This window comes from Oryctolagus cuniculus, chromosome 17 (assembly GCF_051225735.1).
Source record: "Oryctolagus cuniculus isolate XC-2025 breed Fujian yellow rabbit chromosome 17, ASM5122573v1, whole genome shotgun sequence".
Lineage (NCBI taxonomy): Eukaryota > Metazoa > Chordata > Mammalia > Lagomorpha > Leporidae > Oryctolagus > Oryctolagus cuniculus.
This window is the reverse complement of record NC_142883.1, coordinates 64,761,131-64,789,036: the sequence shown is the minus strand read 5'-3', so window position 1 is coordinate 64,789,036 and position 27,906 is coordinate 64,761,131. Positions and strand designations below refer to the sequence as shown.

At 60.6% G+C, this 27,906-nt stretch overlaps 1 protein-coding gene across 4 annotated transcripts in view; it reads left to right on the top strand.

Moving 5' to 3' along the window:
* The window catches only part of KCNJ12 (potassium inwardly rectifying channel subfamily J member 12), a 33,168-nt gene extending 5,957 nt beyond the window's left edge, over positions 1–27,211 (top strand). For 2 of the 4 annotated variants that reach the window (NM_001199109.2, XM_051839771.3), the window contains 2 exon segments: positions 17,627–17,748; positions 23,073–27,211. In NM_001199109.2, coding sequence (NP_001186038.1) covers positions 23,114–24,400 — 1,287 coding nt within the window. In that variant the 5' untranslated portion in view covers positions 17,627–17,748; positions 23,073–23,113 and the 3' untranslated portion in view covers positions 24,401–27,211. 4 annotated transcript variants of the gene reach the window in all.
* Positions 27,212–27,906: the final 695 nt, after the last annotated feature.

Below are 27,906 nucleotides of genomic sequence, written 5' to 3'. Positions count from 1 at the left end.
TATCGACTTGGAGACAGAGAGTGAGGACTCAGACCAGGCGCAGGTACACAGTCCTAACCTGGGCACCCCCTTGCACGGCTCCCTCTGGGTTCAGACCGGCGGCCTCTCCTGCATTCTGGCCCCTGGGGTCTGTGCTGTCTCACCTGCCCTGGTCGCCTGCCGCTGAAGCCCCCTACCTCGGCAGCTCCCATCTGCTCGGGGCCGCAGCGGATGGCTCCAGCTCCTATCCAGGAGAGGGCACGGTGCTGGGGGCAGGGATCCAGCCCGTGTCTCTGTCTTCACACCAGCTGTGCCCGTTTGGGAAGGGTCTGGTACTCTGGTTCCAGGAGGGGTCTCTGCGCCCTGGACCTCAGTCTCCCCGTTTGTGAAGTGGGCAAATGTTCTCTGCACCTCTCGGGCCTGGGCTCTGCGGGCAGCACAGGGCAGGGTGGGGTGGGGCGGGGCGGCACAGCCTCCTCCCCTCCCTGCTTCCCCGCTCTGCCGGGTGGCCGGAGGCTCAGCCGTGCCATCGGCTTGGCCTGCTGGGCCCCAAGCTGTTGGCTGCACCTGCCCTGCTGGGGCAGCCAGGTCTCTCCCTGGCTCCAGGGCGCTTGAGAACCGCGGGACAGGGGAGCCTGCAGGAGCCGGGGGTGGGGGGCAGCCCTGGAATGGCCCAGACCCCCTCCCCCACCGAGGGCTGTGTGACAGAGGACAGTGGTGGTCCTTGTCCTTTCTCTGCTGGTATGAGCTGGCCTGGGCCAGGCTGGCACAGCGCAGCCACCCAGGAGTCCTGGCCCTGACCCCACAGCAGATGCCTGATCCCTGAAGTGCCGGGAACCAGTGACCAAGCTCTGGGCCCCTGTCCTGACCCTGTTGCCCTCCTAGTGGCCTCAGGATTAGCTGCATCTGGGTGGGGAATAGCAGGACCCTGGAGTGCTGTGGCCCCAGCCTGCAGGCCTCAGTGTCCGCACCTGTGGAATGGGAGCATTGGAGACAACGGGGTGGAACAGGTCTGCGGCCTGGTCTCGTGTCTGGGGTTTGGAAGGAGCCTGGGGCAGGTGTCTGGCTGGGCCCCTGGCCAAGCCTGTGAAAAAAAAAAAACAAAAAACAAAAATAAGACTGCCACCACTGATGGCCACAGCCTGATCCCAGGTGGGTGGCCCTTGGTCTGCGACACGGTTCGGATTTGGGAATTTCACTTGCGCGTAAAGAGACTCTTGTGGGCGGACCCCAAATGTCACCTTGGCCTTTATTTATGTCTCCTCTTTACCCGAGACATACAGTCTGAAGGCAAATTTTTTTTTTTTTTTATTTTTGACAGGCAGAGTGGACAGTGAGAGAGAGAGACAGAGAGAGAAAGGTCTTCCTTTTGCCGTTGGTTCACCCTCCAATGGCCGCCGCTGCAGCTGGCGCACCGCGCTGATCCGATGGCAGGAGCCAGGATCCAGGTGCTTTTTCCTGGTCTCCCATGGGGTGCAGGGCCCAAGCACCTGGGCCATCCTCCACTGCACTCCCTGGCCATAGCAGAGAGCTGGCCTGGAAGAGGGGCAACCAGGACAGAATCCGGCGCCCCGACCGGGACTAGAACCTGGTGTGCCGGCGCCGCAAGGTGGAGGATTAGCCTATTGAGCCACGGCGCCGGCTTGAAGGCAAATTATTAAAAACACGTATACGATATTTACTTATACAGCCTTTTTTAAATGGAATTTTCCACTTAGGATGTCATGTTGGCGCGCTCGGAAAAAAAAAATCCAGAGTTCGGACTCCTGATTTTGGGCTTTTGTTTAGGGGTGCTTAGCTTGCACAGATCGCCCGTCCCCCAGTCCTAGGGGCCTGAACTCAGGCCGTCTCTGGGTGGCTGCTTCCTGCCGGGGATCCGAGGGACCCTCGTGCTGGGTCTGCTCCCCCTCCCCCGGCTTCTGGGACCCTCTGCTAGGCCTGGCTTTTCTTGGTTTGTAACTGCCATCCAGCTACTATAACCATTCCACCAGGACACACTGACCTGTGGGTAACATTTCCTTTGTTAAGTGTTCTTTCTTTAAAAAGTTGTATTTATTTATTTGAGAGGTGATGTTACTGAGAGAGGGAGCTAGAGAGAGGTCTTCTTTTTTTTTTTTTTTTTTAAGATTTATTTATTTACTTGAAAGAGTTACACAGAGAGAGAAGGAGAGGCTGTGAGAGAGAGAGAGAGAGAGAGAGAGAGAGAGAGAAATGTCTTCCATCTGTTGGTTCACTCCTCAATTGGCCGCAACACCCGGAGCCACCGATCCAAAGCCAGGAGCCAGGAGCCAGGAGCCAGGAGCTTCTTCCGGGTCTCCCACCCCTGCCCTGCCTCCCACCCCGCCCCTCTGCCACAGCCTGCCGTCCCGTGGTCTCATGCTCATTGTCTGGCTGCCCCCGTTGCTCAGGGGCGAGAACTGAGGCTGGGAAAGTATCCCTGCCTATGCGGGGGGGTCCGTGCTGGGTTTTCCAAGGGCTGTCTGGGCGTCCCCAGGAACCCTGTGTTATTTCAGGGAGCAGGTGGGCTCCCTCCTGCTGGCCCCACCCAGCCCTGGCGGCACAGCTGGCGTCTTGGTGACCTGTTGGGGTGCCTCTGCCTGATGCGGTGTAGCTTGGGCCACCTGGGTGTTCTCAGCCCTTCCTGGGACATTCTGGGGGCTCCAGTGCCGCTCTTGGCCTGGTGGCGAATTCCGTAGCCTGCGGTGTCACCGGGAGCCATTACCTCCCAGGAAGCGGCCCGATGTTTCCCTGCGACTTGGCACCCAAGTATGATAATAAAAAATGACTGTTTGCTGCTCAGTGCCATACTCAGTGCCTTCCCGAACGTTATCTCATTTAATTCTCAGAACGTCCTGGCCAGGCCCGAGCTGGGCTTGTGCACGGTGAGGCCGTGGTGAGGCCGCGGGCCAAACCGGATCTGAGCCCAGATCTGGAAGCCCCCCCCCCCCCCCCCCGCCCCGGCCTCAGCCAGGCTCTTCCAGCTGGGAGGGAGCTGGAGAGCAGGGAGGAGTCCCTGGCACTTCTCTCGCCTAGAAAGGGCAGCGTTGGGCTGTCCCCCACCTCCGTTTGCTGTGTGGCCCGAGACTCGTGCACCACCTCTCTGGGCTAAGTCTACAGCTGTGTAAATGGGAATGACTCCAGATGGAGGCCAGGTCAGGGGTCAGGCCTTGGGACTATTCTGGGATTCCAGATGAGGAAGGCTCTCGGAGTCCCTTCTGAGCTTAGTGTTGGGGGAAACTGAGGCCTCTGGAGGAGAAGTTTTGGCAGAGCTGACAGCTCCTTGCGTGCCCGAGGCCTCCCGGCCCACCTGTAACCTCACCTCCGCAGGTGGGCTGGTCTACACTTCCTGTGGATCCCTGTCTCACAGTGGGGACCCCAAGGCTGGGCACCAAGACCCTGTGGATGGCGAGCGTGCATGTATCTGGCTTCCTACGCCTCCAGTCTGTAAATACCATTGGGGGCTCTGGGATGTGGTGGCGGCGGCTTTGCTACCTGGGCAGACGGCTGAGTGTATTGGTCCCTCATTCACTCATTCCTGTGACTTTAGGGGTCTCCCAGTCCTGGGGCATGGGGAGCGGTTGTGTCCCAGAACCCATGTGGCTGAATCAGGGCTCTGCAGAGGGGCTGGTGTGCTGGGGGCACCCTGGGCTATAGGGGAGCAGGGAAGGTTCCCAGGAGAAGAGACCTGGATCCTGGCTCCCCACGGAGGCTGCAGGTGTCCAGCCCCCAACTCCCAATCACCCTGAACATACAGAGAGCCCTGCCATGTGTCCAAGTTCAGCCTCTGCTGCACTCCAGTCTCTCAGATCCCTCTCCCACTGCAGGAGCTGCTGGCGAGTTTGGGGTACCTTCCCCCACCCCGCTCCAGCCATGCCCTGTCTTCCTTGGGCCTGTCCCTGTCCCTTAGGTCCTGGACCCTCAGATTGCAATGTGACCCCTCCCCCTGCACTTGCCACCTGTGCACCTGTTCCTCCTGGCTCCGCCCTTTCCTGCCCCCTGCAGATTCTGAGCTGGTGGGGTGGGCGATTGACTGTAGGCTCCTGGGGAGGGGGAGGTGGTGGTGGTGGTAGTGGGGAGAGGGCTGGGCTTTTGGGAAGGGCCCAGACCCCCTTGGGACCAGGGAGCTGGGAACAGGCAGGGCCAGCAGAGCAATGGGCACCTAGAGCCGCAGCAATATTTCTGGTGTAATTTGTTGATTTCTTTTCTCCTCCTCTGGGGCCTAGTGGGTTGAGTGGCCGAGTTTGGGTTCAGTCTCTTCCCTGTGTCTCTTTGAAAATACCTCTTTTCCTCAGGTGGAATTCACGTGAGATGAACCATTTTATATTTTACTTATTTATTGTTAAAAACGTGCTGTGGTGTAGGTTAGCTCTCCCCCTGTGGCGCCAGCATCCCATAGAGTTGCCGGTTTAAGTCCTGGCTGCTCTGTTTCTGATCCAGCTCCCTGCTATGGCCTGGGAAAGCAGTGGAAAAAGGTCCAGGAGCTTAGGCTTTGTACCTGCATGGGGGGCCCGGAGGAATCTCCTGGCTCCTGGCTTTGGATCGGCCCAGCTCTGGCCATTGCAGCCATTTGTGGAGTGAACCAGCGGATGGAAAACCTCTCTGGGTCTCCCACATGGGTGGCAGAGGTCCAAGGACTTGGACCATCTTCCGTTGCATCTCATATGGATGCCAGTTCGAGACCCGGCTGCGCCACTTCCAACCTAGCTTCCTGTTGATGCGCCTGGGAAAGCTTTGGAGGATGGCCCTAGTGCCTGGGCCCCTGCGCCCTGTGAGAGGGCCCCCCTAGCACCCTGCCTTCACATCTGCAGCTCCCGCCTTACCCCTCAACTCACAGTGAACAAAGACCTCCTCACTGTGGGGGCGGTGTGGGGGGCTGGTGGGCGGTCCTCACTGCTTTCCCTCTTGGCTTAAGAATGTCCAGTGCAGGGTCTCCCGTGCCCTCCATGGTCACCTCTGTCCTCACCCCTTCGGCAACAGCACCGTCTTGACTGCGTGTCCTCTTGGGAGCGCCTGCCTGCCTGCCTGGCGCCCAGCTCCCCTGCTCTACCCCAGCACGGGGGCGCTCAGCTTTTCTTAGCTACGCCCCTCCCCCTGCACCCCTCAGCCAGCCCAGGCGCTGCACTGCCTTTCCCAGCTCTGGGCTCATCCATGAGATATCTCCAAGAGGGACACTGCACGGCTGGAGCTGGGCTCTGCCCAGTGTCCCTCCTGTGCCCACAGCTGTACAAGACATCCCAGCAGCCATGTGGGCTGCCCAGTGCCGCGGGTGGTGGGAAGGGCCAGCCCTGGGGGTCGGCTCGGCAGGGCCACTTCCCAGCTGCAGGTCAAGTTGTTTTGCCACTGTGCATCTGGTCTGTGCTAGTCGGGTGCCAACATCGCAAGCCCTCTCCTAGGGGCCAGGGGGACTTGTACCTGGGGCAGGGAGAAAGGCCGGCAGGGAGCAGTGCCCTGTCTTCCGGCTTCAGTGACTTCCCATGTGTGCCCAGGTGTACAGGGGTGCAATGAGCTAGCTGCCTGCTTGGGGGTCCCCGTGGTAGCAAACAAAGGCCCCTTATGCAGTAGGTGCTTGGCAAGTGCTGGTCTGGGTCATGGACGTGTGTGTGTATGTGTGTGTGTGTGCCTAGCAGTGCCCCATTCAGTGGGATAGGTCTGGCCATGGCAGGCGATGGCCACTCCCACCCTCTCTGTCCCCATCCCAGGCTGCAGCTGCTGGAGGCAGGGGGTGGTGGTGGTGCAGGCCCAGCTGATCCCCCACCCCCTAATCAGCCTGTCAGCCCTGAGGACCCGCAGGAGCCCTCACCAGAGCTGCGTTTGGAGGGGCTCCAGGCCACCTGCCTCCCCTGCCCTCCTCAACCCAGCATCCTCAGGGGGTGGCACTCAGGCGCGGTGGGGGAGGCCTGAGACCAGCTATATTGTCTGGGGGTCCAGCTGTCTACATGACAGGCAGTGTAGACGGTGATGGCTGTGGTGTTGAAAGAGTGTGGAGACAGTGGGCAGGGCGGACAGTGATGACCTTGGCCATGTGTGTGCTGGGACCCCATGGAGGACAGGCAATAGCGATGTGGCTTCATCGTGTGGACACGAGAGGGTCCCTGTGTCCCCCATTCCCCTTGTGGCCATGCCCCCTGCCTCTCCCGCCCAGCCCACCCCTCCTCCATTATCCCTCCATCCCACCTCCCCCTGTGGGTGTTCACTCCTTGGGTTTGCACAGCGGCTCTGGGGGGTGCTGGTGCTTTCGGTAACCCCATTTTCCAGAGGCTCAGACAAGATTGAAGGATTTTGGGGACCCCAGGTGTCTGGAGCACCCATCCTATGCCCGGCTCTGGACTTGTCCCATGCAGTGCCCCTACAACCCATCAGATAAGCCCACAATCCAGCCTCAGGGGTCTGGTGCCCCCGACACACTCTGGCCTCCACTGCCCAGTACCTGCGACATTTTGGCAGGGTCTCCTGTATGAGCTTCTGGTCTCACAGTGTGAATTCTCCCAGCTCAGGGCTGGGGACACTGCTGGTCTCTAGGGAGGGCCTCCCCCTCCCCCACTCCATCCCTCTCACCCAGTCCAGCCCCAAGGCCCAGACCAAAGAGGGTGGGGTGGGAGCAGAGGAGGTTGGAGTCTGGGCTGGCTGTGGCCACCCCGAGGTGCCCCGTGTTTGAACGCCACCTCCCTATAAGGTTGCATCCGCCCAGAGTGTGCAGGGACAAGGTCTGGCACACAGTAAGTGCTCACTAAACTCAAGGACAGACATGGAACCCCTGCTGTGGAACACAGGCTGAGGGTGCAGAGGGGGCGGACAGTGGCTGCCCGCTGTGGCTGGCAAGGGCTGTGACAGCAGCCCCAGGACGGACGCCAGGACAATGGGACATGGCCGCCTGGTTTCTTCCCTGCAACGCTGGGTGCCTGGAGGTGCTGGCAGTCCTGGACCTTGACCGTGGGTGTGGTCAAGGCTGCTGTGAAGTGAGAAGCACAGGGACTGGGGGATCAACGTTTCCCCATGCCCAGCGCGGCTCTGGAATCCTGCAACAGTCTGCTGCTGTGCCGTGATGGGGAAACTGAGGCCGGAGAATGGAAGTGCCCCTCCCGTGGTCTTGCCGAGTTCAGACAGAGCCTGGGGAGGGGGGCAAGGGGCATCTGGCTCCCGCTGAGGCAGGGGAGTGGCTGGGGGAGTCAGCGACCCTGGCCTTGGAGTGGGAATGGGGGCAGGGGTCTTGCTGGGCTAATGCACCGGCTAATCCCCTTCCCCCAGCCTGGCTACAGCTCCTCAGCTCACAGGCAGGGAAACTGAGAGGGGTAGCTGGGTACCTGAGCTCCCCTAGCCAGGGAATCAGAGAGTCCCCCTCCAGCTCTGCATTCAAGCCCCGCCCCTGCCCCGTGTCCAGGCCTCCCATGCCCAGCTCCACCCTCAGAGGGGCTGGGCTGTCCACTACTGACCTGCTGATGAGATCGCCTCACCCCAGGGAGGCGACCGTGGAGGGCACGGGAGACCCTGCACTGGACATTCTCAAGCCAAGAGGGAAAACAGTGAGGACCCCCCCCCCCCCCCCCGCAGCACTTGGCCATGGCTTCAGGCTGCGGTGGGGACTGACCGCACTGAGCCACTCTCACCGCCCCCTGCCTGGATTTGGGCAGGTGCTTGGGCCGTTGTGACCAGGGTCAAAGTTCAGGGGAGGTCACCCAGGGCCCGTGGAAGGTCACATCGCTTGCTGTTTTCTGTTCCTGCTTGGGCGACCCTGGGCAAGACTCTCTGGCTCTCAGAAGCTGTGAAATAGGGATTGTGGCGGCACCCTCCTCCCCCCCCCCCCCGCCCCCGGCCCCACAGGGCTATCTCAGGACTCAGCAAGGCAACCAGGGACAGTCCTGGTCCTGTGATGGCTGTGATGGGAGCCGGAGAGAGCGGGATGCAGGAGCCAGAGTGCTCCCGGTGCCCATGGGGAGCAGATCCACGCGGCTGCCTCCCGTGCATGCTGGTCTGAGGAAGTATAAATAGCACGCGATGTTTTCCCAGTGTGGACGGCGAAGTAGCGTCTGCAGGTCGGCCCCCGCTCCCCGCCTGCCCGGCACGGGCACCTGAGGCCAATGAGCTGCTTGTGGGGACGAGGAGGAGATGGGAACTTGTGAATAAGTCATGGCAGGGTCTGGGCTAATGCACAGGGCGGCCCGTGCAGTGAGTGTGTTGACTGGCCAGAGACGGTCCCTTGTGAGTGTGTTGACTGGCCAGAGACGGCCCCTTATGTGCGGGCGTGGCCCAGCATCCTCCCCCCCCCAACCGGGGGGGAGATTGCAGAGTGCCTGGTGTCTTGGGGCTTGGTGACTTTGCGAGGGGACCCGGGCTTCTGCTGGGGCAGGGGCAGGGGCAGGGGCAGGCAGGCTGGGTGGGGGTTGGGGAGCTGTGAGCAGAGCCGGGCTGAGCCTCGTCCCCTCCCTGTCCTCCCAGCTCCTTTTGGTCATCCAGCCTCTTTGTGCTCACTAGTGGGGTTTGTTCTTTTCCCGCTTTTGATCCAAGGCGGTCCCAGACTTAGTCCGTTCCTGCCCCGTTGCCAAGGTGACCAGATCGTCTCTGCCACCCTGTCGCCACTGGCGGGGTTAGGCGACAGACAATGGGGGTGCACAGGTACCAAGCTGGGCACACGTGGACAACAGACACGCATAGGGCTGTCTGAGGCTTGTCTGGGTGCACGCCAGATGCACCTGTGCTGGAATGGAGGTGCGCACGTGCACCTCCGGGTGTGCACTGGGCGTCACCACCCTCCCTCGCTCTGCAGCCACAGCGCCTCCCCTGGCCACTGGTGCTGCCTGCAGGTAGCTGCCCTGCCCTGCAGCCCCCAGCACCCTCAGCACCTCTGCCCTGCATGGGCCTTTCTTTTTTTTTTTTTTGTATTTTTTAAAAAAATATTTATTTTATTTAGTTGAAAGCCAGAATTACACAGAGAAACGAGAGGCAGAGAGAGAGAGAGAGATCTTCCATCAACTGGTTCACTTCCCAATTGGCCGCAATGGCCAGAGATGTGCCGATCCGAAATCAGGAGCTTCCTCTGGGTCTCCCACGTGGGTGCGGGGGCTCAAGCACTTGGGCCATCTTCCACTGCTTTCCCAGGCCATAGCAGAGAGCTGGATCGGAAGTGGAGCAGCCGAGACTCAAATCGGTGCCCACATGGGATGCCAGCACTGCAGGCAGTGACTTTACCAGCCAAGCCACCGCTCCGGCCCCTGCATGGGTCTTTTTTGCCCCTCGGGGCTGACTCTGTCTATGCTAGGGAGCTGCTCACTAGCGCACCCTGCTGTTGGCTGCTGTCCTCTGCCTGTCTCAGGTCCCCTACCAGGGCTCCCAAGGCTCACCTCCCATGTGAACGTCCTGTCCCCCCAAGTCCTTACTCAAAGATCTGCTCTGGGGAAAGGCCTAGAGGAGCCCACACCCCAGGCCGAGTATCTGTGCTGCCAGCAGAGGTGCCGCTTAGAGCAGGCGTGTGCGTGGCGCCTACTGTATGCGCCGTTCAGCACATGGACAGATACCGCAAATCCCCAGGAGCTGGGCCCCCGAGGCAGCGTGAGTAGGGACTGCTGTGGACTCACGTGAGCTCATGCAAGCAGGGAAGCTGGAGCTGCCAGGGGCCTGGACCCCTCCCAGGAAGAAACCCCGCCCCCTTTGGCTCATCTCCTGGCTCCGCTGGGGGTTGCTGGCCTGAGGCTGCAGGTGGGAAGCAGCCCCATTCGGCCTGAGCCCTGTGGAGCCCAGCTCATGTCCTCTGGCCCGAGACACTGCCGTCCGTGCTTGTGCTGCCCTCGGCTGCTGCATTCCTGCTCTGGGCCTTGTGCTTCCTCTTTTTTTTTTTTTTTTTTTTTTTGACAGGCAGAGTGGACAGTGAGAGAGAGAGACAGAGAGAAAGGTCTTCCTTTGCCGTTGGTTCACCCTCCAATGGCCGCTGCGGCCGGCACGCTGCAGCCGGCGCACCGCGCTGATCCGATGGCAGGAGCCAGGAGCCAGGTGCTTCTCCTGGTCTCCCATGGGGTGCAGGGCCCAAGCACCTGGGGCATCCTCCACTGCACTCCCTGGCCACAGCAGAGAGCTGGCCTGGAAGAGGGGCCACCGGGACAGAATCCGGCGCCCCGACCGGGACTAGAACCCGGTGTGCCGGCGCCGCTAGGCGGAGGATTAGCCTAGTGAGCCGCGGCGCCGGCCTTGTGCTTCCTCTTGCAGAGCCCAAACGGTGTGTCCTGGGGTTGGTGAGAGACACACAGGAAGCGTAAAACGAAAGTGCCTTCTCTCCTCGCACTGCACGAGAGAGGGAGCCTTGCCTGGGGTTCCCCAGGGGCCGTGTACGCTGCCCCAGGAGCAGACTCAAGGCAGCACCAGTGGCTCAAGGCCACACAGGGAAGCCTTTGTGTAGGAGGCGGTCCAGAGCCACGCCTGCAGAGGCCAGGGCTGCTCCTAGAGGGGTAGGGCTGGTGTCCTGGGTCTCTGACATCCCTAGCTCTGACCGGCTGCCTGGCCCTGGGCAATGGCGTCCACCTTCTCTGAGCCCCAGTTTCTTGCCTCTGTATGGAGGAATGGGAGTGGGGGCCGGCGCTGTGGTGCAGCGGGATAAAGTCCCAGCCTGTACCACCAGCATCCCATACGGACGCTGGTTCGAGTCCTGGCTGCTCCTCTTCTGATCCAGCTCTCTGCTATGGCCTGGGAAAGCAGTGGAAGATGGCCCAAGTCCTTGGGCCCCTGCACCCGCATGGGAGACCCAGAAGAAGCTCCTGGCTCCTGGCTTCAGATCAGCCCAACTCTGGCCATTGTGGCCATCTGGGGAGTGAGACAGCAGATGGAAGACCTCTCTCTGTCTCTCCACCTTTCAAATAAGTAAATAAATCTTAAAAAAAAAAAAACAATAAATAAACAGGAGCAGTGTAGGGCGTGGCGCTGGGTCTCTACCTCACACACAGGTGTGCAGGCCCAGTTCGTGGGGGGTGGGATGCGTGTATGCATGCCTGGTGGTGAGAGATGGGTGAGAGGCCGTGCCTCAGTCTCCTCATTGTGAAATGGGGCTTTTGAGAGCCAGACCAAGCACCAAGCTGTCAGCACCTTCCCTGGGTTCCGGAAGCTTCCCCAGGCTTGTGGCCCTGGTTTGAGCTCCAGCTGAGAAGGACTCCCAACCCCGAAGCATGGTGTGGGGTCTCGGAGAGGGATGGGGGCTGCATGTGCAGGGCCAGCTCGCCCCTTCTCCAGCCCCACTGCCCTTGGCTCTCTCTGCTCAGCCTCCTCACCTCAGGGCCTTTGCACTGGTTGTGTATGCTGCCTGGAGCCCGGCTTCCCATTTTAAACCTTGGCTCTTTCTCGCCTAGGGAGCCTTTGATCTCACCTCCCCAGGTGGCCACACAGCGCCTCCTGCAGCCTGAGTCACCTTTAGAGTACGGGGCCCAAGCACTTGGGCCATCTTCCACTGCTTTCCCAAGTGCATTAGTAGGGAGCTAGATCGGAAGTGGAGCAGCCGGGACTCGAACCGGCGTCCATGTGGGATGCTGGCACTGCAGGTGGTAGCTTTAGCTGCTACACCACAATTCTCAGCTGTCTTCTCTGTAGTGCTGACTGCTCGCTGGGTCAGGTCAACCAGTTGGCTTTCAACTGCTGACCTGGGAATTCCACATGAGACAGTCGGGTTTGACTTGTAGCCTGGCCTGCTTGGCCTGTGCAGAAGCTTAACCCCAGCCATGACCTCCTGGAATTTTCTTTCTTTCTTTCTTTCTTTCTTTTTTTTTTAAAAGATTTATTTATTTATTTGAAAGAGTTACACAGAGAGAGAAGGAGAGGCAGAGAGAGAGAGAGAGAGAGAGAGAGAGAGAGAGAGAGAGGTCTTCCATCCGCTGGCTCACTGCCCAGTTGGCCGCAATGGCTGGAGTTGAGCCAATCCGAAGCCAGGAGCCAGGAGCTTCTTCCAGGTCTCCCCCATGGGTGCAGGGCCCCAAGGACTTGGGCTATCTTCTACTGCTTTCCCAGGCCATAGCAGAGAGCTGGATCAGTAGTGGAGCAGCCAGGACTGGAACCAGTGCCCATCTGGGATGCTGCCGCTGCAGGTGATGGCTTTACCCACTTCGCCACAGCGCCGGCCCTGACCTCCTGGAATTTTCCACTCAACTCCTGGCCTTGCTCAGGTGTGACAGGGACCCGTGGAGCCTGCCCTGTCCCAGCATGGGCAGCCCCACCCCCCCGGGGGGAGTCTGAGGTCCAAGACAGGTGTCCCCGCTCCCCTGCCCCCCACCGCTGAGGTGTGTACTGCAGACTCCTGGCCATGGAGACAGCATCAGGGCTCAGTGAGCCTGCTCGGGGTGGGAGGTGTCTCCTAGCAGGGTTGCTGTATGGGAGGACACCCCCTGTTACCCTCTGCCAGCCTGGATCTGAAGACACAACCAGGCCCCTCCCCGACCCTGCCCTGTGCTCAGCTCTGAGCTGGTTCAAGGCCCTGGGTGGAGCTTTGGGCCCTGGACGCTATCTTCTCTCTCGAACTCAGCCTGCTGCCTAGGCCACGGTGAGCCCGGGTCCTCTCTCTCCTGGAAATCAGACCAGCTGGGCCAAGTAGGGAGGGAGGAAGGACGCTGGCTAAGAAAACAGCTGTTGCTGGGTTTTGCCTGCGGGGAGCTGTTGGGTTGCAGAGGTGAGACCCTGGCGCGGCCTGGCGCAAGGCTGGCCTGGAGGGTTTCCCCGGGGAGGCAGGAGCCGGAGCAAGGAGCGGCCAGCCTGAGGCAGGACATGCCTCTCTGACCCTGCTCTCTCTGGGCCTCCCACCTGGAGCAGTCTCTGATGCAATAGCAGAAAGCAGGCCCTCGGTTCCAGGAGCTCAGGAGGCACAGGGACCAGCAGAGGACCAAGGCCATCTTGGAGGTCTTTGTGGAGGAGGCAGCCCTCGGGCTTGAAGCTCCAGGAAGCAGAGACAGGCATTCTGTGGAGAGGGGGCCCCTCAGACCGAGGCTGACCTGTCGGTGGTCCTTGATGGGGAGCCAGTCCCAGCCTTGTGTCCTTTCCTGCCGTGCCTTCTTCTCTTGTTGGCTCATAAGGACTCTTTACATATTCAGTGTGTCAGTTTGTCTTATAACAACAAGTTATCATTTGCCTTTTGTTTTACTCACAACGGGCTTTGAGCAACAGCATCCTAAATATTTTTTATGTTGATCGGTTTCCCAACCTCTCCCTGGATGGTCTTTCTGGTCCCAGGCTGCTTCTCTGTTTCTAGTCCTTGCTCTCCTGTGCACATGGTCGGTGTGCAGGAAATGCCACAGACTCAAGCTTGGAAAAGGGCAGCTCTAAGAAATGTGGATGCAAGGCCAGTGCTGCGGCTCACTAGGCTAATCCTCTGGGTTCTAGTCCCGGTCAGGGCGCCGGATTCTGTCCCGGTTGCCCCTCTTCCAGGCCAGCTCTCTGCTGTGGCCCGGGAAGGCAGTGGAGGATGGCCCAAGTGCTTGGGCCCTGCACCCCATGGGAGACCAGGATAAGTACCTGGCTCCTGCCATCCGATCAGCGCAATGTGCTGGCCGCAGCGCGCCAGCCGTGGCGGCCATTGGAGGGTGAACCAACGGCAAACTGTCTCTTTCTCTCTCTCACTGTCCACTCTGCCTGTCAAAAAAAAAAAAATGTGGATGCCACAGTACCTTTGCACACCTGGGCTTCTGCCCACCACAGCCCTCTGCTCATTCTCTCCTGCTTGGAGGAAAGGGTCTGTGTGTCTGTCCAGAGGGGCACGGGGTGGGGGAGACACAGGAAGCTCCCGGCTGGACAGCTCCCACGCATGGACTCACTGAGCCCCCTCACAGCCCTACGCCATAGGGACAATTGTCCAATACTGCTGCTCAGAGAGGTTATGTGATTTGCCTGAGGCCACACAGGAAGGACCAGGTCAGATTTGGGTTTTTGCGGTATGACCTCATAATCTTTTACACCCTCTTCCCTCCCTGTTTTCCCGTGGGATCATGTGGCATCCACAGCCTCTTGGGGCCTCGATTTCCCCATCTGCCAATGCCCCGCCTTAGCCCCAGTGTCAGGCACTCAGTACATGTTCACTTTCGCCCATTAGGAAGGCGTGAGTCCATGCTCTGCCCCCCAAGCCCCACATCCCCTGGGGTGGAAGGGCCACTGGGGAGGGCTGGGCCAGCAGGGCCAGCCATGGTTCAGTCAGGAGCGGGGACGTGCAGTGGTGGGGACAGAGCCTCACACAATGCCCAGTGTGTGAGGAGCCAGAGCTGGGGCCTGTCCCACACCCAGGAGGCTGCACCTGTCCCCGCATCTGGAGGGCTGCACCTGTCCCCACACCTGTGAGGCTGCACCTGTCTCCACCCTGTAGGTCTGCACCTGCCCCACACCTGTGAGGCTGCACCTGTCCCACACCTGTGAGGCTGCGCCTGTCCCCATACCTGTGAGGCTGCACCTGTCCCCACACCTGTGAGGCTGTACCTGTCTCCACCCTGTGGGTCTGCACCTGCCCCACACCTGTGAGGCTGTACCTGTCTCCACCCTGTGGGTCTGCACCTGTCCCACACCTGAGAGGCTGCGCCTGTCCCCACACCTGAGAGGCTGTGCCTGTCCCCACACCTGTGAGGCTGCACCTGTCCCACACCTGTGAGGCTGCACCTGCCCCACACCTGTGGGTCTGCACTTGTGGGGCTGCACCTGACCCCATCCGATGGTCTGCACCTGCCCCACACCTGTGGGGCTGCACCTGACCCCACACCTGTGAGGCTGCACCTGACCCCACACCTGTGAGGCTGTGGAACTATCACGCCCCTTGCATGTGCTCTATCTCAGGCTGACTCTGCAGGCGCTTGCTACTCCCTCCTGGGCCTGCAGCCACACCTCCAGGAAGGCCCTCCTCCCAGGTCTCCCTTGGGGCTCTGATCCCGCCGATGTCCTGGGGCCTGCCCTGTTAGATGGGCTCCCCGGCACCAGACACTAAACCTGGCGTTGAGTGGCCTGCACAAGAGAGGCTCAGAGAGGGACAGAGACTGGCCTCAGGCCATGCAGGACCCCCATGAGGCCCCAAGACCCTCCAGGGTCCTCCTCTTGCTCTTGGGACTCCGTGAGGTGCAGGCAACGGCCTGCCCAGCAGAGGGCGCAGAGGGCCTCTGACCTCTGCTGCTCCCAGGGGCCTGGGGCCAAGGACACCCTGTCTCTCCCCTGCCCCCACCCTCTGCAAAGGATGTTCTCAAGATAAAAATACCGCGGGGAACATTCTCTGGTGTCTGGTGTGACTGTCGTCCACCTGCTGGGGCCAGAACCTCCCGCCTGGCCTCCTCTTAGGTCTCTGGGAGGTGAGGGGGTGGGCTGCAGCCCCTCAGTGCACCTGTCGCCTGGGCTGATGCCTCAGCCACAGGTCCTGGGGCACTTGCAGTTCCTGCGTTGGTCGGTGGGGGCACTCATAAGCCCCATCTGTGGCCTGGCAGGTCCCGGGCTGGGGTGGGGGTGGGGGTGGGGGCTAGGCAGCCAGGCCCTCTGCCACCGTGGAGCCGCTGGGGTCTGGGCTGAGCACTCCCAGCAAGCCTGGCGTGGGGGTGGGGTGAGGGAGTGGGGAGGGTGGGGGGCAGGCATGGACACAGGACTTGATCTACCTTCATGACGGCTTCTTGCTCTGTGTGGGGTCTCCCCTTTGGGGAGGGCCAAGGAGGGCGGGGGGGGCAGGGGAGGGGCCTGAGTGTGCTGAGGGCGGGGTCTCCTGGATCCTGCTGGAGGGAGTTAGTTGGAGACCTGGGCTCAAGTCTTTCCTGTGCAGGTCCCCAGCTGGGCAACGTTGATCTGGGATGGGGCCTCTTTGGGTGTGAATTTCCCCATCAGTTTCGAGAGTGAAGGGGGGAGGAGGGTGATGGGGCCGGGAAAGCAGGGGCCTGGGGCCTGGGAGTCTTCGAGGGAGGAGCCTGGAGGGGCAGACCTACCCATCTACCCACTAGTCCACCCCCCCACCCATCTGATCCATTCAATGCCCACTCATCTGCTCAGCCATCTACCCACCCACCTAGAGACCAGCCAGGCTCTCCCCTTACAAGTAGACTCAGAGAGGGGAAGTGACTCACCCAAGGTCACCCAGCTTGTGAGGGGCGGAAGTTGGGAAGCCAGCCTGTGTGCCCCTAGACCTACTCCTGCTACCTGACCCAGGAGGCCTACGATGTGAAGGTGACTCACCAGCCATCTGCTTAATCCCAGCTGGAAAAGCCAGTGTGACTGTGCCGAGCGTGGCTGCACCCTCGGAGAGGGTGGGGGCCCACAGACGCACCTGGCAGGGGGAGGAAGGTGGGAGGCAGCACAAGGCAGTTCCCCTCTGCCAGTTCTCAGAGCCCCTTCCTGCCATTCTGCCCCTTGGCCTCATGGCACACTGGAGAGGAAGGTAGGGGTCCTTTTTGACCCATGGAAAATCGTAGGGGCCATGTAGGATGTGTGTGTCCAAAGCAAGTCCTTGGCAAATCACTATGTGCACACATCCATATAGTTATCCTTGTGCCCACTCATCTGTCTGTTCATCTGTCCCACTCCATCCATCCATCCATCCACCCATCCATCCAAGTGCCCATCCATCCATCCATCCACCCATCCATCCAAGTGCCCATCCATCCATCGTCCATCACACATGCCTGACCATCCATCCATCCATCCAAGTGCCCATCCATCCACCCATCCATCATCCATCACATGTGCCCATCCATCATTCACCCATCGTCCATCACACGTGCCTGTCCATCCATCCATCCATCCATTCAATCCATTCCATCCCTCATCCATCCATCTACCCATCAATCATCCATCCATCCATCCATCTACCCACCATCCATCACCCATCACACGTGCCCATCCATCCATCCATCCATCCCTCATCCATCCATCTACCCATCCATCCATCCACCCACCATCCATCACCCATCACATGTGCCCGTCCATCCATCCATCCACCCACCATCCATCATCCATTACACTTGCCCATCAGTCCATCCATCCATCCATCCATTCCACCCATCCACCCATCCATCATCTATCAATCTGTCACCCATCACATCTGCCAGTCCATCTATCCATTCTTCCATCCCACTTGCCCTCATACCCATCCATTCCATTCAACCATCCATCCATCCACCCATCCATCACCCATCATACGTTCCCATTCATCCATCCACCCTCACACATACCCATCCAGCCACACACCAATCCACCTGGATGTCCACTGCTGCCCCAGAGCTGACAGTGGGAAGGCTTTGCAGATGGTGGCTAGGAGCATAGCATGGGGGCCCGAGTTCCTTTGTGACCTTAGAAGAATGACCACACTACCTGCCTCTTTGGAGGGAGAAAGGCAATAGTTCCAACTATAATAGTTCCAAAGGCAATAGTTCTAATCGTTCCAATCCTGGGGACTACATGAGATGATGCATATGGAAAACAATGCCTATACTCTCAAGCGTGGACCCCATTGCTGTTGTCGTTTTCTGTGAGGACCTGTCTTACCTCCCACCCCTGCTCGCCGTGGTTGTCATGGACAGAGCTGGGGCGCTGCAAAGGTGCGGGGCCTCAGATGGGCAGGCCACAGGCCCTGGGGGAGGAGAGAAGAAAATGCGGGTTCTAGTGGACGTTTGTGGCCTTGAGCCCTCTGAGGAGCACAGCGCCATCTGCAGTAACTGTCTGGGCTTTGTTCTCTCCACTTTAGGGTCTTTTAATGATCGGATCCTCCCCGGCTGATGCCTGGGAGATGGCAGTCACTGCTCATTCAGCCTTGAAGACAGTTAAGTGCTCGCTCAGCACCATCACTTAGAAGACAGAATTTAAGAGGTAAGATGGAGGTTTCGGCCGTACATCTAGCCACGTCGTCACACATTCCACGAGACACTCATCCACGCACCACCCACTGGCTGATCTGTCTGTTCTGCCTTCTCACCCATCCCCACCCCCTCCTGCCCTCTCATTCACCTGTTACCCACCCAGTACTGCTACATCACCACATCCCTCTGCCAACATCTACCTGTCCGTCCACTTACTCATCTGTTGGCCCATCTACCCACTTACCTATTAATCCATTCATCCAACTGTCCTGTGCATTCATACATCTGTTCATCTGCCCACCCTGCCATCCATCATCCATCCACACATCCATCCACACATCCATCCATCCATTTAGTCATCCATCCATCTATTCATCTGTCCATCCCTCCCTCCCTCCTTCCCTCCATCCATTCATTTATCCATGCCTCCCTCCCTTCTTCCCTCCATCCACTCAGCTATCCATCCATCCATCCATCCATCCATCCATCATCTAATCCATCATCTCATCTATCCATCCATCCATCATCTCATCCATCCACTCAGCTATCCATCCATCCATCCATCCATCATCTCATCCATCCATCATCTCATCCATCCACTCAGTTATCCATCCATCCATCCATCCATCCATCCATCCATCCATCCATCCATCATCTCATCCATCCACTCAGCTATCCATCCATTCATTCACCTTCCTACCTTCCCATCATCCGTTGACCTATGCATCTACTCACTAGTCCACCCACCCACCTTCTGATCCATTCATTGCTCATCCCCTCTACCTACTCATCTGCTCACCAACCTAACTCATTCATCTGTCTGGTCACCCCCATCCATCCATCAGCCAGGTTTATCCACCCGTCTTTTCCACCACCTCTGCACATGTGTCTGTCTCCTCCTCCTCTGTCCCATCATCCCCTTGTACATCCCTCAGTTCTGCTTTCTGCTCCATTCTTTCATCTGGTCAGGGAGCTCCTCCTGGGCGCCTGTACCAGCCCCTCTGGGCCTCTGAGGTCAGTCAGAGATGGGGCCTGGGCAAGATCACCTCCCCTGCAAGTCAGACTTGGAGGCTTGAGAACAGGGGAATTCCAGGGCTATGAAATCCAAACGGGCTTCGTGGAAGAGGTGGGAGTAGGAAGGAAAGATCTTGGGGGAGGAGGGGCCGTATTGGCCTCGTGGTGCTGGGGATTCAGGAGGGAAGGCTGCCAGGAAGAGGCCTGGGAGACTCGGCGGGGAGGGCCCAGGACAAATGTTCCCCGGGGAAGTAGTTCAGTGGGAGGTGAACTCAGGAAGTTCAAGGAGGGGGAGGAAGGAATTGAGACAGGAAGGGAAGGAAGCAGTAAAGGGTGTGTGTTACAGACAGAGTCACTGCTGGGGCAGCTGGGGCAGCCGGGAGACAGCACAGCCACCCCCCCCCCCCCGCCATGCCATCTGTGCACCTGCTCCCGCCAGTCACCGACCAGAGGCTGCCCCTGGCAGCGTGAGCTCCTGGGCCTGCCCTGTGCTGGGCTGCTCCAGTGGCTGGAGGGGGCTTTGAGGCAGGTGGGACCCCCGGGATGTGAGTGGTGCACCAGCCGCCCCCAGCCGGGCTCATCCTGATGTACTGTGGCTGTTTCTCTCCCTGGGCCTGGCAGAAGCTGGGCTTCATTGCGTTGGCCCTAAATGTTTGCAGGTCATGGGTGAGCACAGTGGGCAGAGGTTTCCTGAGTACCTGGGCAGGGGGCATTTGGCCTAGAAAAAGTGGTCAGGAGTGAGAGATCACATCAGTCCCTCCTGCCCCTCACCCCCTGCACACACATGCTTAGAGCCCTCATCAGCTCGCCTCGGCTGTCCAACACCCTGCACCACGAGTGCCCCTTCTTCGGCCCCTGCAAAGGAAGGATTAACATTTCCAGGCTCTCATGCCAAGGCTCACGGGTGCTGGCTGGGTTGGGAAAGATTCTGAGGCAGATCCTGCACACGGTGGAAGAAAGTTCTGTGATTGATTAGTGATGTCTGCCATGGGCACAGGCTGGCGGAGGTGCAGACCGTGCACTGAGCTGTCTCTAAGGAGTTGCTTGGTGGTGCGGCTTTGTCATGAAGCACTGAGTGCCTGGTCCCTGAGCATTCCAAAGCAGAGGGACAGCCGTGGGTCAGTGCCGTGAGGGTCTTCCAGCTGCTAATCTGGGCCAGTTGGGGTCTGGAGGGCCTTGGTTTGGTCCCCAGCCCCTCCTGGGAGGCGGGGGTCACTGGTAGTGACACTGTTAGTGTAGGGGTATGAGTGTTTGTTGGAGCACTCAGTACAATACCTGGCAGCAAGCGACAGCAAGGGTGAGTGCCGCTGGCCACACGCCCCTCTGTTGCCTGCACCGGGACTGGTGGTGTCCCGGACGGGGAGGCCCTCAAGAGGGGTCCTGCTGGCTCTCTGCTTTCTGGGACGCCCTGCACTGTCCCTGCTGCCCTGTGCTTTCTTGGCACCCGGGATCATGTGCTCAGGCCTGGCCCTGGCTCCTCCCGGATGTCACCGAAACCTGAGGTCGCGGGGCTTGGGGTGTTCCACTCCATCCGGAGGCACCGCCCCGTGAGTCTCGGGCCCCACCCTCGGGGTGGCGTTCTTCCTAAAAGCTCACATCTCAGAGCCTGGCAGACGAATCCAGGTGCCCCTGGGACAGCTGGGCCCGGACGGGCTTTGTCACCCCTTGGTGGTCTGCTGTCTGCTCTGCCACTGGGCTCGCTTGGATCAGCTGTGTGGCTCAGGTAGGGTGCCCCAGCGTCACCTGTGACCCCTGGGAGCTGCTGGCGAGGGCTGTCTTGTGCATCTTGTTCTGACCCTTAAATTGCTTGGTGACCTGGGACAAGTCTCTTTTCCTCTCTCAGCTCTCAGTTCCCCATCTAGAAAGTGGGGAGCTGACCTCTTCCAGAGAAACGAAGTCTCCGATTCCATTGTTTGTCTTACTTCCCCCTGTGCACCCCACTGGGCAAGAGCCAGCCAAGCCTGCTCACCCCTGATTGTGGCTGTGGCCCGCTGTTTCCCAAGCTCTGTTTATTAAGACTGCGTGGCTGCGTAAGCTCCTGGCCGTGCTGTGTGTGGGGAGGTCCTTAGGACACTGGGCAAATTTGTGGCACTGTGTTCACCAGGTATCCAGTGGGGGCTTCTCATACGCACACACATGCATATGCACATGCGTGTGCACGTGTGGATACATGTATAGGCACACACCACACAATGCACACACACACACCTGCACAGGCACACACCCACACCACGCAGATGCACAAACATGATTGTGCACACACACGTGCACACCCACACACAATACACACTCGTGCACACCCATGAATTACACACGCACATGCACACCCACACACACAATACACACTCGTGCACACACACACAGCAGAACAATGCCTCGCGATGCCAAGGACCAGCACTCTGGGTCCCAACTCTGTCTCTCCGGTGCTGGGTGACTCTGGACAAGTGACTTCCTCCGGGGTCTGTTTCTCGCTTGGAGAAGTGGGAGAAGGGGTGTGAGCTCCACCTGGCTGATGTTCTCTCTGCGGTTTTAGGAGGAGGTGCACAGCAGCAGGAGTACCCACCCCCTCAGGGCTGCCAGGAGCCGCTGCAGCGCCCTCGCCTCTGATTCTTGTGATTCTGGGTCCTGCAGGCCTGGAGCTGCTTCCCCAGCTGGAGCAGCCATGACCCGCTGGACGTCCCTCAAGGCCCCCAGGCCACCCAAACCTGCCGGCTGGGATCTGGCGGCCTCCCACCGGCGTCTGAGCACCCCTGCCCCCTCCCCCTGGAAGGCCTCGGGATTTGGGGCTGAGCCATCTTCCCCACACATCCCCGGGGGGTCCCACCACCGCCGGCTCCCTGCCTCCTGGCCCAGGCAGAAGCAGCATCCAGTGTCACCTCCTCAGGCCTCAGCTCCCCAGACCCATGGTGAGGTGGGCAGTGGATTACCCTGGGGCAGATGGCCGGGCAGATCCTGCCTTAAACGGAAGTGGTTTGAACGCCAGCGCCTCTGTGAGAGGCTGTGTGGCTCATGGAGAGTCACTGAACCTCTCTGAACCTCGTTATAGTGGAAGCAGGCAGAGGTCAGAGGCCGTGACCCCTCTGAGGCCTTAGCTAGCGCAGATTTGACCAGAAGCTGAGCCACACGGCTAGGGGCTGAACCCGGGATGCTTGGGCCACCTGCCCCTTCCCAGAGGGCCATGGGTCTGCAGACTGCTGCACACGGCCCCAAGAACTCCTTGGAAGGTGGCTTCTCCTGGCAGGGGCCACTATGACAGGTGCTGTAGGCAGCTCTGACCTCAGGGCGCAGCCAGGTTGGGTGGGGCTGTGGGCCGTTCCCATGTGTGGGCAGCTTCTGGGGGCTGCCTGCCTCAGCAGAGCCCTCTCCCCCTCCTCCTACCCCAGCCTGGTCAGATGAGCCCAAGTCCAGAGCCCTGGGCTCCTAGGGCTCAGGGATGCCCCAGGCTGGCACTGAGTGCAGGGTTTGTTCTACTGGCTGTGGGGGATGGAGTGAGTGCATGTGTGGCTGGCCCCGAGCAGGTGGTCCCTGGTGCCGGCCGAGGGCAGTGATGGGAGCTGGTCATCCTGGGAGGTGTCCCCAGGAACCTGGGTTTAAGGATGAGGGGAGGTAGGGACGGGGCCAGACCTCAACCCAAAGCCAGCTGGCAAGTGCCCCTGTATGGGTGCCCCCACAAGTGACTGGGAGGCTGCCTGGGTGCTGTGGTCGGGGCCCAGGTCATGTTCTGGAGTCACCTGGGTCAGGGGGTGGCAGGCGCTGTTCCAGGTCCTGGGGTGAGGCAGCAGCAAGCCCTGGGTAGGGTGGGGTGGCATGGGTGTGTCTCAGCGTGGGGACTGTCACCAGTGTCCTGGGGCTCACCCTGAGGGAGGGGCTCTGGAGCAGCTCGGGGGCTGTGTGCAGCAGGGGGAGTGAGATCTGAGGCGGGTCCCAGGGTAGACCCATGAAGGTCCCCCAGGTCCCAGGGGAGACTGGCTCTGAACAGGAGGCAGGACAGGGTCTGGTGGGGCGTCCACAGGTCCCTGTAGGCAGCCCTTATGTAAGTATGGATTTGCAGTGATGGGATCCATCCTAGTAAACACTGTTTGGAAGCAGAGCCCCCTCCCAGGGGGTGGGAGTCAGGGGAGTTGAGGTGACCTAGGGTTTTATCTGGGAGGGGTCTGGACAGGTGGAGGAGGTGGGGGAGGGAAGCAGAGGAGGTGGGGAGGGAAGCGTAGAAGGTGCTCCATGTGTGTGTGGGGGGGTGGGTGAGGGCCTGGGTCGGGGTGCAGAGGAGGGGCCGCCCCCTCCCCCTCCCCAGGCAGACCACTGTCCCCTCTGTTGCAGGAGCCCTCCTGGGCGCGAGCCCGGGCTCCCTGACGCCCGGGATGACTGCAGCCAGCCGGGCCAACCCCTACAGCATCGTGTCCTCGGAGGAGGACGGGCTACACCTGGTCACCATGTCCGGCGCCAACGGTTTCGGCAATGGCAAGGTGCACACGCGGCGCCGCTGCCGCAACCGCTTCGTCAAGAAGAACGGACAGTGCAACATCGAGTTCGCCAACATGGACGAGAAGTCGCAGCGCTACCTGGCTGACATGTTCACCACGTGCGTGGACATCCGCTGGCGCTACATGCTGCTTATCTTCTCGCTGGCCTTCCTCGCCTCCTGGCTGCTGTTCGGGGTCATCTTCTGGGTCATCGCTGTGGCGCATGGCGACCTGGAGCCAGCCGAGAGCCGCGGCCGCACGCCCTGCGTGCTGCAGGTGCACGGCTTCATGGCGGCTTTCCTGTTCTCCATCGAGACGCAGACCACGATCGGCTACGGGCTGCGCTGCGTGACGGAGGAGTGCCCAGTGGCCGTCTTCATGGTGGTGGCCCAGTCCATCGTGGGCTGTATCATCGACTCCTTCATGATCGGAGCCATCATGGCCAAGATGGCACGGCCCAAGAAGCGGGCGCAGACGCTGCTGTTTAGCCACAACGCCGTGGTGGCGCTGCGTGACGGCAAGCTCTGCCTGATGTGGCGCGTGGGCAACCTGCGCAAGAGCCACATCGTGGAGGCGCACGTGCGGGCCCAGCTCATCAAGCCCCGGGTCACGGAGGAGGGCGAGTACATCCCGCTCGACCAGATCGACATCGACGTGGGCTTCGACAAGGGCCTGGACCGCATCTTCCTCGTCTCGCCCATCACCATCCTGCACGAGATCGACGAGGCCAGCCCGCTGTTCGGCATCAGCCGGCAGGACCTGGAGACGGACGACTTCGAGATCGTGGTCATCCTGGAGGGCATGGTGGAGGCCACGGCCATGACCACGCAGGCCCGCAGCTCCTACCTGGCCAACGAGATCCTGTGGGGCCACCGCTTCGAGCCCGTGCTCTTCGAGGAGAAGAACCAGTACAAAATCGACTACTCGCACTTCCACAAGACCTACGAGGTGCCCTCCACGCCCCGCTGCAGCGCCAAGGACCTGGTAGAGAACAAATTCCTGCTGCCCAGCGCCAGCTCCTTCTGCTACGAGAACGAGCTGGCCTTCCTGAGCCGCGACGAGGAGGACGAGGGGGACGCGGACCCCGCCGACCGCAGCCCCCAGGCCAGGCATGACTTCGACAGGCTGCAGCCCGGCGGAGGAGCCCTGGAGCAGCGGCCCTACAGGCGGGAGTCGGAGATCTGAGCCGCCGCCGCCGCCTGCTGTGGGCCTAGGTGTGCAGCGTCCGCCTCCCCCGCATCCAGGGGTGGGGGGAGAGGTCCCCCCACGCAGCGGCCGCCCCTGCGGGGGCCCCCGGATGGAGCGGAATGGGGCCGCGCGGGCCCGGGGGTCTTCGCAGACTCAGTAGCGCTGTAGTTGTTTTACGTTTCTTCGCAATAGCCTCAGGAGGTCGGCGGGAGGGAGGCCGTGGCAGGTGCAGGGGGCGGGGCCAAGGGAGGTGGCTCCCGGGGCGGGGCTGGCGGGGCGGGGCCGGGACACCGGAGCTCCTGGCTGCTGCCTGCAGGTGGAGGCGCAACTTTCGGGGCCCACGGCTGGACGGGCGGCGGGCCCTGGGTCTCCTCTGCTGACAGGCTGCCGCGCCCCTGGCTGGTTTTTAACTTGGGGAGAAACATCGGGTTTTCGGCTTTCTCAACCTGAGCTTGGGTCAGACTGTTTACAAACACACACACACACACACACACACATTGACAATGCGATTGAAAAAAAAAATCTTTTTAAATTCCTGGGTGGATCAAGAGGATGATTAGAGTTCCCAGATGCAGGGAGTTGGATAAAGGCTCCAAAGTTTCCCCGAAGCTGCGCGGGCCTCTGCACCCCCACCCCCACCCCCACTCCCGTTATGGGGCAGGTGCAGCCGGGGCAGGGGCTGTCCCATGTGCTCAGAGAGTGGCTTGGGGTCTGTTTGTGTTAGAGAGCCAGACTTGGAAGCTTTGGAATGTCACTGGGCAGGGGGTGGGGAGGGATGGGCTGTGGGGGCTGGGAAGAAACAGGCTTGATCTTTGTGCATTTGACTTTGTACCTTGGAGGTGCGTCTCAGGGCCGCACAGGGCACCTGCTGTGCCGCGGGTCCACTGCCCCCAGCTGACTCTGGAGTCTGCTTCTCTCTCCAGTCCTGCCTGTGGCCTCCGCCCCTTGGTGCAGGGACGAACGGAATGGTCAGGAAACCCAGGGAGGTGGGGGTTCCCTGGGCCGGGAATCGGGTTCCAGCTAGGAGGAAGTGGGTCAGTCCCCGTCCCCCCCCTGGGCTCCCAGTGTGAGTCGTGCCTTAGACACTCCGGGTTGTCCGGCTCCAGTTGCTTCTGTTTTTATCTGCCTCATCCGTCCGTCCCTCCCGCTGCCCCCAAGTCCCTGCCGGCCCTCTGTGCACCCTGGGAAGGTGACAGGGGCTTGGGCCTACCTGGCACAGGGCCACATCCCCTTACCCACACCTGGGGCATTACAGGCGAGCCCAGAGGGCATGGCCCTGCCCTGGTGTTGACTGGCAGAGGAAAGATCTTAGGAGGTGACCCTTAGCTCCTCCCACTCCCCTCCCTGCTGACTTCATGGAGTGGGGAGAAGGGGCAGGGGAGCAGGGGGCGGGGTCACACTCATTTTCATATCCACAGTGGAACAAAGAATTCGGGCTCAGGCTGCAGGGTCCCCCTTGTCACTGGCTTTGCTGGCCCTGTTGTGTTGCTGGTAGCTGATGGAGACTTGGGGTGGAGCCAGCCGTGTGCTCCCCAAGACAGTGCAGAGCCAGAAGGGGCACCAAGGACTCTGTGGCCGCAGTGGGGAGACTCAGTCAGGGGGCAGAGAAGGTGTGGCGTGGGCTAGGGCTCTGGCCCCTCTCGGCCTCCTCCCTGAGGACGGGGCTGGGGTGGGGTGGGGGGACCTAGAGACCCAGCAGCCCCCACCCTGAGATCCCTTGGCTCAGACGCCTTCCTTGCTCTGTCCCCTGGGAAGTTTAGCCTCAGCATTGGCATGTCTTAGCTCCCAGACCTGGCCCCCAGTTCCCACGCCGGACTGCCTTTCTCAGCCTTAGCCCTGCGGGGTGCAGGTGGGGTCCACGTGGGAGGGACGGGTGGCCCTGGGCAGCTGTCCCTTGGGTTTGAGAGGGCAGCCTCCCACTCCCCCTCCTTCTCCAGGACCCGGGGCTGCCTCAGGCCCCACCTTCCTCCCCTGCCCAGCCCCTGCAGGAGGGAGAGCAGCCGCTGGATCAGGGCACATGCTGGGTTTCAAACTCTCCTGCCCTTCTCCCCTCCCCCCTTCCTGGTATTTATTTATTTATTTATTTATTCATTGCTTGTGCTAAAGACCAAAATAGGCTCTCTCTCCAGTGCACTGGAAGCGGGGAGGGCGGATGGGAGAGGCCGTGTGTGCCGGCAGGAGCAAGGGTGCCTTGGCCCCTGGGGGAGTGAGTGTGTTCATGTGTGTGTGTGTGTGTATGCGTGTGTCCTGCATTTGCCATGTTGCATGTGACTGTGACTGACTCTGGGTGGGACATGCACATATGTGTTAATCCACATGCGTGTCCACAGGGGCATGTGTGTCCGCACGAGGCATCTGAAGGCAGGCGTGTGTCGGAGGGGGTGGATGTTGGTCCATGTGAACACGCGTGGGAGCGTGTGTGTGTGTGTGTATGTGTGTGTGTGTTGTGGGTGTGTGTGGGTCCAGGGGTGTGTGTGCACGTATGTCAGCGGGGAGGCGGCCACATGCGGCTTCTGCGAGCCCCTCGGGACACCGGCCACTCCCTGAACCCCTGCTGGTGCTGTGCTGCCTGGTCCCTGCCCAGCCGAGGGGGCTGGGGGGTGGGGGGAGGTGGCGGCGGGAAGGAGCCGCTTTCAGGAGCCCCCCGCCCGCCCGGGGCGTCCGCCCTGCGTGAGGTCACAGAATGTCAAATCTATTTTAAATGGTGAAACCGGAGAATTTCCATGTTATTTTCAATACATAGTGGTATCTAAAGACGTAGCCATGAGATAGACCACATTAAATGCATTTTGATCTCTTGGAGTGCCATTGCGTTGCCATGTGTCTCTGACCATCCCCGGCCTGCTCTGCTGCGTGCTGGGGTGTCACCACTTGTCCTCAGACCCCCCGCCCCCACCGAGTGCTTCAGGGACGTGGGTGGGACGCGGCAGCAGTTGCAGGGAGAGGGGACAGTCCTCAGCCTCTGTTCACACACACACACACACACACACGCACACACACACACTCACTGTACCCCCCGGGGGCAGCTGCCTTGCTCTCTGTGGGCCCAAGGCTCCCTCCCCATCTTCCCTCCTTCAGTGAAGGTGTGCTGAGCGCAGTAGCCCCTCCTAGGACGGGATGGTTCCCGCTAAGAGACAGAAGATGCCATGTTCTTACCAGCCTGGAGCAATCCCAGGGCCACAGGCCAGGATGGGAGGGGGGCAGGGGATACCCAGCCTGGAGTTCACGGAACCAGAGAAGTCTGCACCCAGGGCTCAGACCCGGACCCTTGCCATTCTGTGGCTGAGACCCACAGTGAGACGATTCCTTCCTCTGTCCAAATCCTTTCCACCAGCGAGTGTTTTCGGTGGTCTGGACACCTGGCGGGCAAGCCCCTGGTCATTGTGGGTGGGGCGTGGGCTCTGAGATGGCGCAGCACTGGAGTAACATCGCTCACCGAACCTTCTTGGCGGGGACCCCTTGGGTTGGGATGGAGGGTGTCGGCTTCCCTCCTGCACCCCACC